Source organism: Loxodonta africana, chromosome 6, assembly GCF_030014295.1.
Source record: "Loxodonta africana isolate mLoxAfr1 chromosome 6, mLoxAfr1.hap2, whole genome shotgun sequence".
NCBI lineage: Eukaryota > Metazoa > Chordata > Mammalia > Proboscidea > Elephantidae > Loxodonta > Loxodonta africana.
In genome coordinates this window covers 56950659-56966334 of record NC_087347.1, presented here as the reverse complement: position 1 = coordinate 56966334, position 15676 = coordinate 56950659, and the positions used below count along the sequence as shown (strand labels likewise).

The following is a 15676-nucleotide window of genomic DNA, read 5'->3' as shown; positions in this document are numbered from 1 at the left end:
CTTTTTTCCTCTACTCTGTTTCTTACACATTTTACTCTGTTTCTTTTCTTCTACCACACATCCTTCCCCTCTCAACCATTCTCCCTTCCCTCCTAGTCTGTTACACCCTGCTTTACTCTCAGGGCCCTACGTTTGGCTCATACATTCTTGTGAATCAGTTCTACAGATGTAGGGAGCCTTAGAGAACTAGAAGCCTTAAGGATGAACCAAAGGGTTTATCTGGTCTTGGTCAAAATTTTCAAATCTAAGAATTATCAAAATGATGAAACTTGAGTTAAAAATCTTCTAGAATTTCCTATAACTGCATCAAGTTCATCCCAAGCTAGCTTGTCCCTTCAGACTGTAGAGGAAGAACTGAGTCTACTGTGGTCCTTAATTAAATCTATAGTGGGAGACTTCAGAAAACACTGACCTGTTTCAGAAATTAGAGGGGTGGGAAGGGATGTTCAGCAATTAAATATGTCATTGAGTGAATAGCTATCTTATGAATGACAGGAATAGGATAAAAATTAAGTAAATTAATCCAGATTTCTGAAACTCCTAGCCACACTGGATCTTGTCTAAAAAAGGATGTTACTTTTTTTCATCGTACTTGAGATGAAGGTTTACAGAACAAACTAGCTTCTCATTAAACTAGTACACATATTGTGTTGTGACATTGGTTATCACCTCCAGGACATGTCAACACTCTCCCTTCTTGACCTTGGGTTCCCTATTACCAGCTTTCTTGTCCCCTCCTGCCGTTTCCAGTCCTTGCCCCTGGGCTGGTGTGCCCCTTTATTCTCATTTTGTTTTATGTGCCTGCCTAATCTTTGGCTGAAGGGTGAACATCAGGAGTGACTTCAATACTGAGCTAAAAGGGTATCTGGGGGGCTATGCTCTTGGGATTTCTCCAGTCTCTGCCAAGCCAGTAAGTCTGGTCTTTTTGTGTGTGATAGAATTTTGTTCTACATTTTTCTCCAGCCCTGTCGGGGACCCTCTTTTGTGAACCCTGTCAGAGCAGTTGATGGTGATGGCCGAGCACCACCCATTGTGCTGGACTCAGTTTGGTGGAGGCTGTGGTAGTTGTGGTCTTTCCCTTCTATCTTTTGTTTTCTTCATTCTCCCTTGCTCCCTACGCCCAAGACCGCAGTCGCCCCAGCCCTAAGCCCAGTAATTTGGTCTCTCAGGGAGTTTGGATGTGTCTGTGGAGCTTCTATGACCTTGCCTTGTACAAGTTGTGCTGGCTTCCCCAGTATTGTGTACTGTCTTACCTTTCATCAAAGTTACCACTTGTCCACTGTCTATTTAATGTTTTTCCATCCCCACCCCTCCCCTCCCTCATAACCACCAAAGATTGTTTCTTTTTGTGTGTGAACCTCATGGGTTTTTATAGCAGTGGTCTCATACAATATTATTCCTTTTGTGATTGACTTATTTCACTCAGCATGGTGCCCTCCAGATCCATCCATGTTGTGAGATGCTTCGCAGATTCATCATTGTTCTTTATCATTGCATAGTACTCCACTGTGTGTATGTACCATACTTTGTTTATCCATTCGTCTGTTGATGGGTATCTAGGTTGTTTCCATCTTTGTGCTATTGTTGCAATGAACATGGGTGTGCATATGTCTATTTATGTGATGACTCTTATTTCTCTAGGTTATATTCCTAGGAGTGGGATTGCTGGATCATATGGTATTTCTATTTCTAGCTTTCTAAGGAAAAGCCATATTGTTTTCCAAAATGGCTGTAACATTTTGCATTCCCACCAGCAGTGCATAAGAGTTCCAATCTCCCTGCAGCTTCTCCAACATTTGTTATTTTCTGTTTTTCTGATTGTGCCAGTAATACTGAGGTGAGATGGTATCTCAATGTGGTTTTGATTTGCATTTCTCCATAGGGTCGCTATGAGTCACCATTGACTCGACGGCAACAGGTTTGGTTTTTTTGGTTTTAATGGCTAGTGATCACAAGCATTTCTTCATGTGTCTGTTAGCCACATGAATGTCTTCTTTGGTGAAGTGTCTGTTCATTTCCTTTGCCCATTTTTTAATTGGATGATTTGTCTTTTTGTCACAGAGGTGTTGGATTTTCTTGTAGATTTTAGAAATTAGACCTTTGTTGGACTTGCCATAGCCAAAATTTTTTCCCCAGTCTGGAGGTTCTTTTTTTATTGTTTTGGTGAAGTCTTTTGATGAGCTTAAGTGTTTAATTTTTAGAAGATCCCAGTTATCTAGCTTATCTTCTGGCATCTGTGTGTTCTTAGTTATGGTTCGTATCCTGTTAACGCTGTGTATTAGGGCCTCTAGGATTATCCTATTTTTTCATCTACGATCTTTATAGTTTTTGGTTTTATATTTAGATATTTGATCCATTTTGAATTAGTTTTTGTGTATGGTGTGAGGTATGGGTCCTGTTTCATTTTTTTGCAGATGAATATTGAGTTTTGCCAACACCATTTGTAAAAAGACTAACTTTTCTCCATTTGATGGACTTTGGGTGCTTGTGGAAAATCAGGTGACCATAGGTGGAAAGATTTACATCTGGGCTCTCAATTCTGTTCCATTGCTGAATGTATGTTGTTGTACCAGTACCAGGCTGTTCTCACTACTGTAGCTGTATGGTAGGTTCTGAGGTCAGGTAGCATGAATTCTTCTACTTTATTCTTCTTCAATACAGTTTTACTTATCCGGGGCCTCTTCCCTTTCCATATAAAGTTATTGATGAGTTTTTCCATCTCTTTAAAGAATATTGTTGGTATTTGGATAGGGATTGCATTGTATTTGTAGATTGCTTTGGGAAGAATTGTCATTTTCACAATGTTGAGTCTACCTATCCATGAGCATGGTATGTTTTTCCATTTATGTGCATCTCTTTTGGTTTCCTGCAGTAGTGTTTTGTAGTTTTCTTTGTATATGTCTTACACATCCCTGGTTAGATTTATTCCTAAGTATTACATTTTTTAGGGGCTATTATAAATGGTATTGTTTTCCTGATTTCCTTTTCATCATTCTCTTTATTGGTGTATAGGAATCCAACTGATTTTTGTATGTTTCTCTTGTATCCTGCAAATCTGCTGAAGCTTTCTATTAGTTCCAGTAGTTTTCTCATGGAGTCTTTTGGGTTTTCAATGTACACTATCATATCATCTGCAAATAGGGAGAGTTTAACTTCTTCATTACCAATTTGGATGCCCTTTCTGTTTCTTGCCTTATTGCTCTAGCTAGGACTTCCAGGGCAATGTTAAACAGGAGTGGTGATAAAGGGCATCCTTGTCTTGTTCCTGTTTTCAAGGGGAATGTTTTCACCCTCTCTTCATTAAGAATGATGTTGGCTGTTGGGTTTGTTAGGTGTCCTTTATTATGTTGACAAATTTCCCTTAAATGCCTATTAAGAGTTTTTATCAGGAATGGGTGTTGGACTTTGTTGAAAGCCTTTTCTGCATTGATTGAGATGATTATGTGATTCTTTTATTTACATGGTAGGTTATGTTGATTGATTTTCTAATGTTGAACCATCCTTGCATACCTGGTATGAATCCTCCTTGGTCATGGTGTATTAGTTTTTTTGATATGATGCTGAATTCTACTGGCTAGAATTTTGTTAAGAAGTTTTTAATCTATATTCATGACAGATATTGTTCTATAGTTTTCTTTTTTTATGGTGTTTTTGCCTGGCCTTGGTATCAGGATTATGTTGGCTTCATAGAATGAATCTGGAAGTATCCCTTCCTTTTCTATGTTCTGAAATAATACTGGTCTAAGCTCTTCTCTGAATGTTTGGTAGAATTCTCCAGTGAAGCCATCTGGGCCAGAGCTTTTTTGCTGATGTCCTCTTTGGGAGTTTTTTTTTTTAACCTTCTAGGGGTCTGTTCAGATTTTCAACATCATTCTGTGTTAGTTCTGTTACACAGTGTCTTTCTAGAAATTTGTCCATTTCCTCTGGGTTTTCAAATTTGTTGGAGTATAGTTTTTCATAATACTCTGTTATAATCCTTTTTATTTCAGTTGGGTCTGTTGTAATGCCCCCCATTTCATTTCTCATTTGCGTTATTTGTATCCTTTCCTGTTTTTCTTTTGCCAATTTGGCCAGTGGTTTGTTGATTTTGCTGATCTTTTCAAAAAACCAACTTTTGGTTTTGTTGATTCTTTCTATTGTTTTTCTATTCTCTATTTCTGCTCTGATCTTTATTATTTCCTTTCTTCTGGTGGCTGTGGGCTTCTTTTGCTGTCTGTTCTCTATTTGTTCAAGTTGTATAGTTAATGTTTCAATTTTGTCTCTTTCTTTTTTGATGTGTGCATCTGTTGCTATAAACTGACCTCTGGGCACTGCCTTTACTGTGTCCCAAAGGTTTTGGTATGATGTGTTTTCATTCTTGATTCTAGAAATTTTTTGATTCCATCTTTCATTTCTTCTGCTACCCAGTGGTTTTTAAGCAAGGTATTATTATTCAGTTTCTGTGTAACTGATTTTTTTTTTCCTTGCTCTTTCTGTTGTTAATTTCTACTTTGATGGCACTGTGATGAGAAAAAATGCTTTGTATTATCTCAATGTTTTGGGTTTTGTAGAAGGTTGCTTTGTGGCCTTAGATGTGCTCTATTCTGGAGAATGTTCCACGTGTATTCGAAAAGAATGTGTACTTTTCAGCTGTTGGGTGGAGTGTCCTATATATGTCTATGAGGTCAAGTTGGTTTATTGTGGCCTTTAGATCCTCTGTATCGTTGTTTTCTTTCTAGATGTTCGTCCTTTACTGAGAGTGCTGTGTTGAACTCTCCTCTTATTATCTTGGAACTGTCAATTTCTCTTTTCAGTGCTGTTAGAGTTTGTTTTATGTATTTTGGAGCCCTGTCATTGAGTACATAGCTATTTATTATGGTTATGTCTTCATGGTGGATTGTCCCTTTAATCATTATATAATGCCCTTCTTTGTCTTTTATGGGATTTTCTTTTAAAGTCTATTTTATCTGAGATTAGTATTGCCACTCCTGCCCTTTTTTGGTAGCTATATGCTTGATATATTTTTTTCCATCCCTTGATTTTTAATAAATTTATTTCTTTGCTTCTAAGGTGTGTCTCTTATAGACAGCATATTGACGGGTCCTGTTTTTTTAAATCCATTTTGTTACTCTCTGTCTCTTTATGGGTGCATTTAGGCCATTTGTGTTCAGTGCAAATATTGACAGGTGTGAGTTTATTGCTGTAATTTTTTAGTTTTTTTTTTTTTTTTGTGGCACTGACATTTTCTTTATTCCTCTTACTCTCCTGTGCTGAATTCCTTGTTTGTGGATTTTATTTTTCCATTTCTTTTGTTTTTGTAGGTTTTGTGTTTACTGAGACTTTATGTTTTTCTTCTTTACTTTGATGAGCAGGTTTGTTAACTTTGTGCTTACCTTGAAATTTATCCTTATTGGGATGGTTAAGATTGTGTGTCAACTTGGCTGGGCCACGATTCTCAGTGTTTATATGTGATCACCCCTACGATGGGATCTGCTGTGAATAGCCAATCAGTTGAAAGTTAGGTTTCCTTGGGCGTGTGGCCTGCATCCAAATATAAGTGTACGTTCTGGCTTTTGCCTGCTCTGGATCTTGCAGTTGCCTCCTGTGCATCTGACCTCCAATTCTTAGGACTTGAGCTAGCAGCTTCCCTGACAATCTTGGGATTTGTCGATCATCACAGCCTGTGAGCAAGAGTCCTGCTCTTTGAACTCCCAGTCTTGGGTTTGCCAGCCCCTGTGGCTATGTGAATCAGGAGAAGCCTCTATCCTGATCTCCGGACTTGGAACATTCCAGCCTCTATAATCTTATGAGCTGTTTCCTTGATATAAATCTGTATACATTTATATGCTTTACTGGTTTTGCTTCTCCAGAGAACCCAGCCTAAGACACTTATCTTCCTAAGTTTGAACCACTCTTTAATTACTTGTTACCACCTTGCCTTCCTCTCCATTAGGAAGTTCTATACCTACACCATTTATTCCCCCTTTTACTGTTCTGAAGTTGTTGTCATTTACAGATTAACTTCTCTAGTTCCCTGTTGTAAATCTTTTAGTTTGGATTAATCCTTGAAACTAGATTTAAAAAAAGGAGAAAGGCACACACAGCTACATGGTCAGGAGAAAGAATGGAAGGAATGTAGAGACAAGAGACTGAGAGGGAAAAAAAAGGATGCCAGCTGGTTGAGAAGAAGGAAAGAAAGGAAGTTAGAGAGAGACAAGAAACTGAGGAAAGAAAAAAGGGGAAAGAGAAAAAAAGAAAAAAAATGCCCCAAGGGAGCCCACCGGAAGTGTGTCCCAATCTGAGTGGTGCTGCACAGCCCGTCCAGAAGGAGCAGAGATGGCACATAGTGCCAAGTGTTCAGGAGAAGGGTAAGGAAGGGAGGTGCCTCTGTCTACAGCATCATGTAGGCCGGTTATACGCTTTTAAAAATTATAATTATCATACTATAAGACTAGAATGAATTATGTAAAATAGAGTAGTATCATTTTCACAAGCCAGATAAAATTAGTCTTACTATTTCAAAATCACTGTTATTCTACTCTTATTTTAGATCTATAACCTAATTAATTATAAATACACTTCTAAAGAGTTTTTAGTAAGCACAAATAATGTGCACTCTTCTCCCATTCATAAATCATAGTGGGTTTAAAGGGAAAATAAGCAACCAGTAGGTATAACCACCTTGGCAGGTGAGTAAATGGATGGATGTATGAAGTAGGCAGTTGACATTTAGGGAAAAATGGATGGAAAAATATGCCCTTCCTCAAGGATTAATTTTTAGCCCTCTGGACTGAGGGTAAGCAGATCTGGTTCTAGTCCTATATTTGATACTAGCTGGTAGGTATATTCAAGCTGCGGGATTCATTTTGGAACAGAACCAGCCACTTTACAAACTAACTTATTTATTATAGATGTCCATGGCAATAATGCAGGAGCAAAACTTACATGGAAAACAAGCAGAAATGGGTCAGAGAGTCCTAGCATACCTCTCCCATTTCTCTCTACTTCACCTTGACACACAAGGTGTCTTCCTTTGGTCCATTTCCATTTACTATTCTTTCTTACTTGGGTCAAGGCTCTATTTTGCTATCAGTCAACTCACCCTTTTCCATGACTGAGACCTGATTCCCTCTCCCTTTGTGCCTAATATTTTTTTTCTTCCACATGGCCAGGTGGCTGCTTTGTATAATAAGTGTTAAAGTTAAGGATTAGAGAAGGTAAGGGGCCCAGAGACTTAGAAATACTTGGACTCTGAGTACCCACTGGGGAGTGGATGGATAGTGGTGCACAGAAGTACACAGACCTGTATACAACATAAAGATCCTCTGAGGGCGAGTAGCATGATTTTTCTGGCTCTGTATTATGATGGTATTACAACTAAACAATCTACCTGGTCTTCAGGTCCAATTCAACTTTGACCCCAGCACTTCCTAAAACACTCTTTTGACTCACTTCATCTCCTCTTTGGTCCTTACACTGTAGCCAGTTTCACTTAGTTTTAGGTTCCTACCCAGTAGTCAGTTTAGGATGTAACTGTTCTCTAATTATTAACTACTGTGAAAATGTGCCTTCGTCACTCTGAAACTTCTTAAAATGCCACACAGAAACACTTTGTCTTAGGAGACATAGATGGGTAAGACTTCCATTTTCTTTCTTTGAGTTTCTGAGATGGGGGGGCAGGGTTCTAAGAATTCCACCTGAACAGTCTATTCTCAATGAAAACATTTGTCTGTGGATATATGAAGAAAGCACCTGAGTAAAATTTACAACTTTACTACTAAATCTGAGTGGGGGCAAAAAGTATACCCTTTATTGAAATGCCATTTACAAACATGCACACACACACACACGCCTGTATGTGTGTAATTTTTATTATAAAAAAATTTCAAACATATATGGAATTAGAGAGAGTAGCGTAATAAAATATTCCCATCACCCAACTTCAACAATTATCAATTCCTCATGGCCAATCTTATTTCATCTATATATTCCCTCACACCCCCTATATTATTTTTGAAGCAAATCTCAGGCACCATATCATTTCACCTTTAAATATTTCAATATGTACATATGGCATTTTAATGTACTGATTAATAGTTGCAGAAGAAAACTCACTAAGTTTAATGGTTCTCTTTCTCACTCTCTCTTTACTACACTGTTCAAATAAAATGTTAAAAATAAGATTTTATATTTTGGGTCTTTCTGGAAAATCTACTGTATTCGTACAGCTTTGGAAAGCTGTCGGGGACCCTCTATTGTGATCCCTGTCAGACTCTGAGGGAGAATTGGCTTTTCCTGTTTGCCCAGTCCCAAAATGTTAAAATTTGAATTTAGAAAACAAATTATCTTCTTTTAGTCCTTCTTAGAGTACAGTACAATAAAAAAAATTTTTTTACAGTACAATAGAATTCTACAAATGAACTTATTTTAATAAACAGTACAGATCATCTCACATGTATGAAATTCCACATACAACATGATATTCAAGGGAAGCTTCAGAGATTTTATCAACTGTACTTTTAAATGTTGAAGCGCAAATAAAAATACGTTGAAACAAATTTATTGAGGGTTGACTTTATGGAGTTTCCTGTTAACATTTAGGTATTCGTTTGCATAAGCAGTAATCAAACATTCCCAATGAGAGTTAAAATGCTTTTTTCTTCTCCCTGCCATTACAACCTAATTCTCTATTTCATCTGTTCAATAACATTCTGGGGTAATTCTCTTATGTGTTTTCCTCAACAATGTGAAGTTTTAGTCCCAGAAATAAAAATGTATCTTAATGGATAAGAATTCAAAATCTATGACCTTAGGCAACATGATAAGCTAAGCAAACTAAAGATAATGCATGTTTCTCCTATTTCTAGGACATTTGTTTAAGAGCAGGCTATGCGTTAACCCTTTTTGCCTTCAATAATCGTTTTCAACAATACTTAATACTGGAAAGTGGAACAATGACAATATCTATTTTTGAACCTTTTCTTGAATCAACAATTGAAACTGAGAAGGCAATGGCAGCATTTCAGGTATAAAATCAGATGTTAAAACTTCAAAATTTATAAATTTTTTTTTTTAGTGAAAACTTAAAAATTACAAAAATTTGGGGGTCAAGAAACATGTTTACTGATTTGCAAAATTCACATGTATTTTTCACACCCTCGTTCTACCTCATAAAAACTCCATTAGTGATAAGGATTTCTTCATTTACACACAATTTTACAAGTTACAAGGCACTTTTACCTTTATATCTCATTTGATGCTTACAACAGGCAGGTAGTTAATTTTCATCACCCCCATATTACAAGGAAATAGGTAGAAGAATATTTTAGTATTTAAGACAGGTTTTCTAACTGCAAAATTTTAGTTAAGTACACTGATTCTTCAACCCTGTAACAAATACACGTTCTGAGTTCTTCTTAGTTGTATCATCTTTCTCTTCTTTTTCTATCTATGTCCTATGTACCCAATACTTCAAGGTTGCAAAAGTTGCATACATTATAGGAAGAATACGGCCTACTATGGCCATTGCAATGACCAGATAGGGACAAGTACTCTAAGCACCATTCCTAGTCACTGACTTTTACTGAATCCCACCAAATACCCTCCAGAGAAGTATAACCAAAAAAAAAAATTACAAAAGCTTAATTGGAGAAGCTGAGCAGAAGATACTCAATGATTCTATGCTTTTTTTTTTTTTTTTTTTTCAGATTATTGTATTAGCTAAAGTCATTATAGATGTGGACCACATTGCTTTGTCTGCAAGAGGTGTTAATATTTTAGTTGATAGTCTATATTCAGATCAGGCCAGTACTACTGTCTTGACAGGTAAGGAATAGCAAAGCTAATTGTATCCACATAAAACTATTTTTTAAAAAAGAATTTTTTTTTTTTTTTTTGTAATCTAAGCAATAAAACTATAAGCCTGTACTCTATCATGCAGTTTGGAGAATGAACTCATGTAAGCATTTCCACAGTAAGTCTTATGGAACAATGGGATTCTACTCTGTACCCTGAATAGCAGCAGAGTAACTTTGAACATAGCCTTTTTGCTTTCCTAACTACTTTTTTGAACACCTATTTTTCTAGTATATAAAATGATGATTCATCTCTGAACTACCAACAATAGAATTAGCACACTGATTTATTCATTCAGTAGTGGTGGCGGATTTATACTTACTCTGTCTGGCTTCCCTTTGACCAATTGTACACATTTTGCTAAAAGCTAGAGTTCTCCATGTTGCTACGGAACATAACAAAGCAAAATTGTCCAGCAGAGTTGTTGACAATGTTAATTGTGTAAGTACATGAACTCCAGACCTAACCCTCTAGCTAGCTAGCACATAATAAAAAAACCAAAAAAACCCATTGCCGTCAAGTCAATTCCGACTCACAGCAACCCTATAGGACAGAGTAGAACTGCCCCATAGAGTTTTCGAGGAGCACCTGGTGGATTCGAACTGTCGACCTTTTGGTTAGCAGCTGTAGCTCTTAACTACTATGCTACCAGGGTTTCCACAGGTAATCAATAATAGTTGTTAACTGACTTGATTTATCACTAAGAAGCATAAAATAATGTCAGAACCACAGCCATACTACTACTGCCAAAAAATAAGGTATGTGTGCTAGTTTGTTTTTCAACTGAAATGCATCACTGGAGCCAACAAAGGAAGCTCCTTACTGCCATAGAATTACATTTTCATGAAGTATATTTACTTGACATGAAAGAAAAAATCAATCAAATAAAAACTTCTGGTGGACATGAGCTAGGAAAAAAACTTATGTTAAAAAAAATTATTAAACATATTTCCCTCTAAACTATATCCTACAATACATATAATTGTAGTGGGTTTAAATTTTACTCCATTAACTCTTATGTGACAAATACAATATTCTACTAGTTTTCAAATATTAATTTTCCCAAGCTGTGGGGAATTAAATCTCAAAAATTATTAGGGATTTCTTTTCCCCCCCACCTCCAGAGTCATATATATCTCCAGCATCATATGCATGTCTGGGGTATTTCAGGCAAAGTGGGACATTTAGGCCTAAGGTATACTGTGAAATAACTGATGTGTTCATTGTTCAAGTCGACATGGTTCCCAGAAGCGGCTCCAAATACTCCTTTAAGAACTATAAACCACTGTCTACTCCTTTGTCTTAGATTCTTAGTCTCAGACTCCTTTTTCCCCATCCCCAGCTAGGTCACCTTATTATTCTTCATCACAAAACATTTCTTCTTATGAGAACTTCAATGATCTTAAAATTCAATAAGCAATATACTGTTTGATTTTTAAATCAAGCCATTTGAACTGCAGAAAGGACATATTAATTTTTCTTATAGCAGTTCAATCATTATGTTCAGAGTTGGGAAAAAAAACCTCAAAACCTCAAAACAAATTACCTCCTGAATCTGTGGGACGAAGAAAATCTCTGACTTTTCACTCCCATATAAACCTATTTGGAAACCCTGGTGGCATAGTGGTTAAGTGCTATGGCTGCTAACCAAAGGGTTGGCAGTTCGAATCCGCCAGGCACTCCTTGGAAACCCTATGCGGCAGTTCTACTCTGTCTAGGGGTCGCTATGAGTCAGAATTGACTCGACGGCACTGGGTTTCGTTTCTAGTTATAAACCTATTTAATTTTTACTGTTTACAATAGAAGATGAAACCATAATCTTGGGGAAAGTTTATTCTCTATTTAATACATACAGGCTTTCTCAGCACTTCATTAACAGAGATGGCTTGTAATAAAAATTTTTAATAAAATGTACAAATAAAGCACAGTGTATCAGTTTATATCAATTTAATAACACAAGCATTGTTTTCTTGCTGTTTACTTTATAGGGAATTTAATAGCCAGCCTGGCTCATTCTAGAGCTGGTATTCCAGAAGCATTTACCACATTAGGGACAATCCAACGGCTGTGCTATCATTTGTACTCTGAAAAAGAAGAGGTAAAAACAAAGAAAGCTCATTCTAAAATTGAATATGCTAAAAATATAATTTGCCCCTCACTTCTGTGGGCTAATTTCTTCACCGGTTTGTTGTATTATATAGTTCATGTTACACTGACTTAAAATTACATGATTTTTCTAGTACTATTTTTTTTTTTTTTTATTAGTTATGTCTGCCATTCATAATTCTGGCTCCCACAAAAAGTACTTGTTTTATCTTCGAGTTAAAATTAGGATTTAATTAAAAAAGCAGTGTAATACAACAATAATTAAAGTTTTCAAAATGAAATGCCTATTCAAATAGTCTCCAAATTAAAAAAGAAAAAACTCTACCAAATACAGTCATTTATAATGCTGAAATTAAATTCAATTTACAAATAAGTACATGGGTTATACAAATTTTGGTCTGAATCAAAGTAGAATTCATAGCACAGTTTTTCTTAATCTGTCATGCAGGGATACAGGTGAGCGCGTGAGAAGGAGGCTATGCTGACATAACAGTGGTTTGCCTCTGAGTTTTCCCCAAAATCTAAGACAGTGTTTCTGAAACTTTTGGGGACATCAGAATCACTTGGAGGGCCTGTTAAGATACAGATAGCTGGGCATCATTCCCAGAATTTTTGATCCAGGACACCTGAGGTGGGCCCTAGACTTTGCATTTCTAACAAGTTCCCAGGTGATGCTGAAGCTGCTGGTCCAGGGACCACACACTTAGAACCATATACAACAGCTAGATGCCAGTGTAAAGACCAATATGTCAACTCTCTGGCACCCTGCCATAGACCTGATTTATGTGCATTCTATGGACTGTTTTATGCCACCAACTATCAAGTTACCTAAGAACTTCCTATGAACAACTTAACTACTTCAGGGCCCCACGCATAGGGTACTGCCTTCAAAGATTAAAAGCACTCTTTCTTGAATCCTGTGGCCTGATACTTGAGCTTTGTTTTTGCCAGTGGAAATGTGAGTTGCTCTCCTCATTTTCAATCAGTTTTATTCTATAGTCTGTTCCCTTAGTCCAATAGTTTGCAACCATGGTTTCCTATTACCATTGCCCGGGCAGTTTTGAAAAATTCCCACGCCCAGGACGTACCATAGAATAATTAAGTCAGAATTTCTAGGGATGGGGCCCAGGCATATGTAATTTTCAAAGCTATTTAGATGATTCTAATGTACCACCATGATTGAGATACACTGCCTTAGTTTCATACAGGGCTTTGAGCCAGTCTGTTCAGGTTCAACCCCCTGCTGAGAATTTACATTTTGACCCAGATACGTTGAATTAGAATCTACAGTTTAACAAGATCCCCAGGTGATTCTAAGGTACAACTTCCTGGAACTTGTTACAAAGTGCAAATTCTCAGCAGGGGTTCAAACCAGAATGAGCTGGTTTGAAGTCCTAGTTTCACGTAACTCAATGGTTCTTACTCTGGCTGCATATTAGAATCATCTGTGGCACTTTAAAAAAAAAAAACAGATGCCCAGGTTCTACTTTGAGAGATTCTGATTTAGTTGGGTGGAGTCTGGGCACCTTTTTTTTTTTTTTTAATTAAACTCTCCAGTTGATTTTAAAATGCAGACAAGGTTGAAAACTACTAAAAATCAATGGCACTTAACAGTCCTCTCTATATAATTCTATATAATGGCTCTTATGCTTTCATCTATAGTAGACTGGCATTGGCTGGTATACATAACTGTCGTATCTACTTATCTATAGAGACTTTCCAATGAAGTATCTATTGAGAGTGTTGGGTTGGACATTTTAAGAACAAAGCCCAATGGTTAAGAAAGAACTGTTTCTTCTTCCTTTAGGTTCGTTCAGCTTGCTCCTGTGCTCTTGGCTACTTAACTTACAACGCAAATGCTTTCCGAATCCTATTAAAGGAATGCAGGAACAAGCCTAATCAGTTCATTCGTATAAGAAATAACATCAGCAGAGATGCAAGTATTAACCCTGCATTTTTAAAGGAATTTGAGATGCAACAGAAAGTGGGACTTCCTTCCTTAAGGTATTGTGCCTATATTTGATGTTGTAGTGAAACTAGTGACTGTCAGAGGAGCTTTTACATTTTTTAAGTAAGATCAAACAGGGGAACTATCCTTGATATGAATATATGCCCTGCATACCAGAGGATAAACTTCATTCTAAATGTCCCTACCAAAACCTGTTTTTATTCCAACTCAGTATCAGAATTATGGGTACAGACAAGAATACAACTAGATCAGGGGGATCCTATCTGGCCATGATCATTCACATTTCATAAAAGTTTTTGGGAGACTAGCTGCCTCTAACTTTGATGCAGGAATCCATTTTTTCAGTGGACTGTGGCACATTTGAGAATTCTGAACGAACTAGAAGTGCTACCGTGACCTTGGTATCAGAAAGTTTCTCTGGAATTGATCCAAAGCTAAGCCAGACTTCCAGGGTGGAAACAGGGCCGAGTCATACCAAGTGGCTGGAATTTGATGAAATTTCCCAGGCATTTTATCAGAGTATTTTGCCTCAGTGTTGTACTTTCATCCTGAACTTAAATCTCTGAAAAAAAGGGGGCAGAGAAGAATTTCCTTACAATGGGCATATTTTCTCTTCTTCTGTAGATGTAACTGAATTACATACAGCAAGTCTTCCTGCAAGTAGCGATAGTCATAAATAGGAAATACAACGAGGCAAGCGTTTCACTATATACTCAAGACGTATTACTAATGCTATGATAATAGGAGAGAATAGAATCCAATAGTGTATCATGATAATATAAATCAATTTTAAGCATAAAGACAAGTACATCTTCAGTCACTTTAATTTTAATTCTCCGAAAAACTGAAAAATCAAAACTGATTACCTAATTTTACATAATAAACCAGTGAATCTAAATTATAATTGCTATAACTGACAATGTTAAAAAAAAAAATCATTGGTTCGAAAAGGATTGATGACCTAAATTTAAGAGATAAACCATAAAAGTTTATAAGAAAACTTAGGGGTAAATCTTTAGGACCTTGTATTTGGCAACGGAATCTCTGATACGATACTAAAAGCACCAGCAACAAAAGAAAAAGTAAACTGGATTTCATTAAAATTTTCAACTTCTGTACATCAAAGGACTATATATAAAAAAAAAAAAAACCCAGAATGGGAGAAAATATTTGTAAATAATATATATGATTAGGGGTTAATACCCAGAATATATAAAGAACTCCTACAACTCAACAACAAAAAGACAACCCAGTTTTAAAAAAGCAGGCAAAGGATGTGAACAGATATTTCACCAAACTACACAAATGGTTGATAAGCACATGAAAACATGGTAATATCATTAGTAAAAAAAAAAAAAAAAGTCATTAGGGAAATGCAAATCAAAACAATAATGGGATACTACTTCTTCACACTAGGATGGCGATTTTATATATATATATATATATACTTTTTTTTTTAACTTAACAAAAGGGAATATAACCAGTGTTTGCAAGGATGCAGAGAAACTGCAACACTTGCTCATTGCTAGTAGGAATGTAAAACGTATAGCCACTGTGAAAAAACAGTTTGACAGTTCCTCGAAAAGTTAAACACAGAACTACCATAGCCAAAAACCAAACCAAACCCGCTGACGTCAAGTTGATTCCAACTCATAATGACGCTATAGGACAGAGTAGAACTTCTCCATAGGGTTTCTAAGCAGTGGCTGGTGGATTCAAACTGCCAACCTTTTGGTTACCAGCTGTAACTCTTAATTCACTGTGCCA

At 36.6% G+C, this 15676-nt stretch overlaps 2 protein-coding genes across 6 annotated transcripts in view; one reads left to right on the top strand and one right to left on the bottom strand.

The window, feature by feature from the left end:
• The window catches only part of ANKAR (ankyrin and armadillo repeat containing), a 108159-nt gene that overhangs the window by 77610 nt on the left and 14873 nt on the right, over nt 1-15676 (top strand). Inside the window, exons 18-21 of the mRNA XM_064286901.1 lie at nt 8847-9005; nt 9687-9804; nt 11823-11932; nt 13748-13944. Of these exons, the coding sequence (XP_064142971.1) occupies nt 8847-9005; nt 9687-9804; nt 11823-11932; nt 13748-13944 (584 nt within the window). The remainder of the gene's footprint in view (nt 1-8846; nt 9006-9686; nt 9805-11822; nt 11933-13747; nt 13945-15676) is intronic.
• Nucleotides 11925-15676, bottom strand: part of OSGEPL1 (O-sialoglycoprotein endopeptidase like 1) — a 40902-nt gene continuing 37150 nt past the window's right edge. For all 5 annotated transcript variants that reach the window (XR_002784561.2, XM_010602751.3, XM_023542773.2 and 2 more), the window contains one exon: nt 11925-14471. The gene's annotated coding sequence lies outside the window, so the exon portion shown is untranslated. The remainder of the gene's footprint in view (nt 14472-15676) is intronic.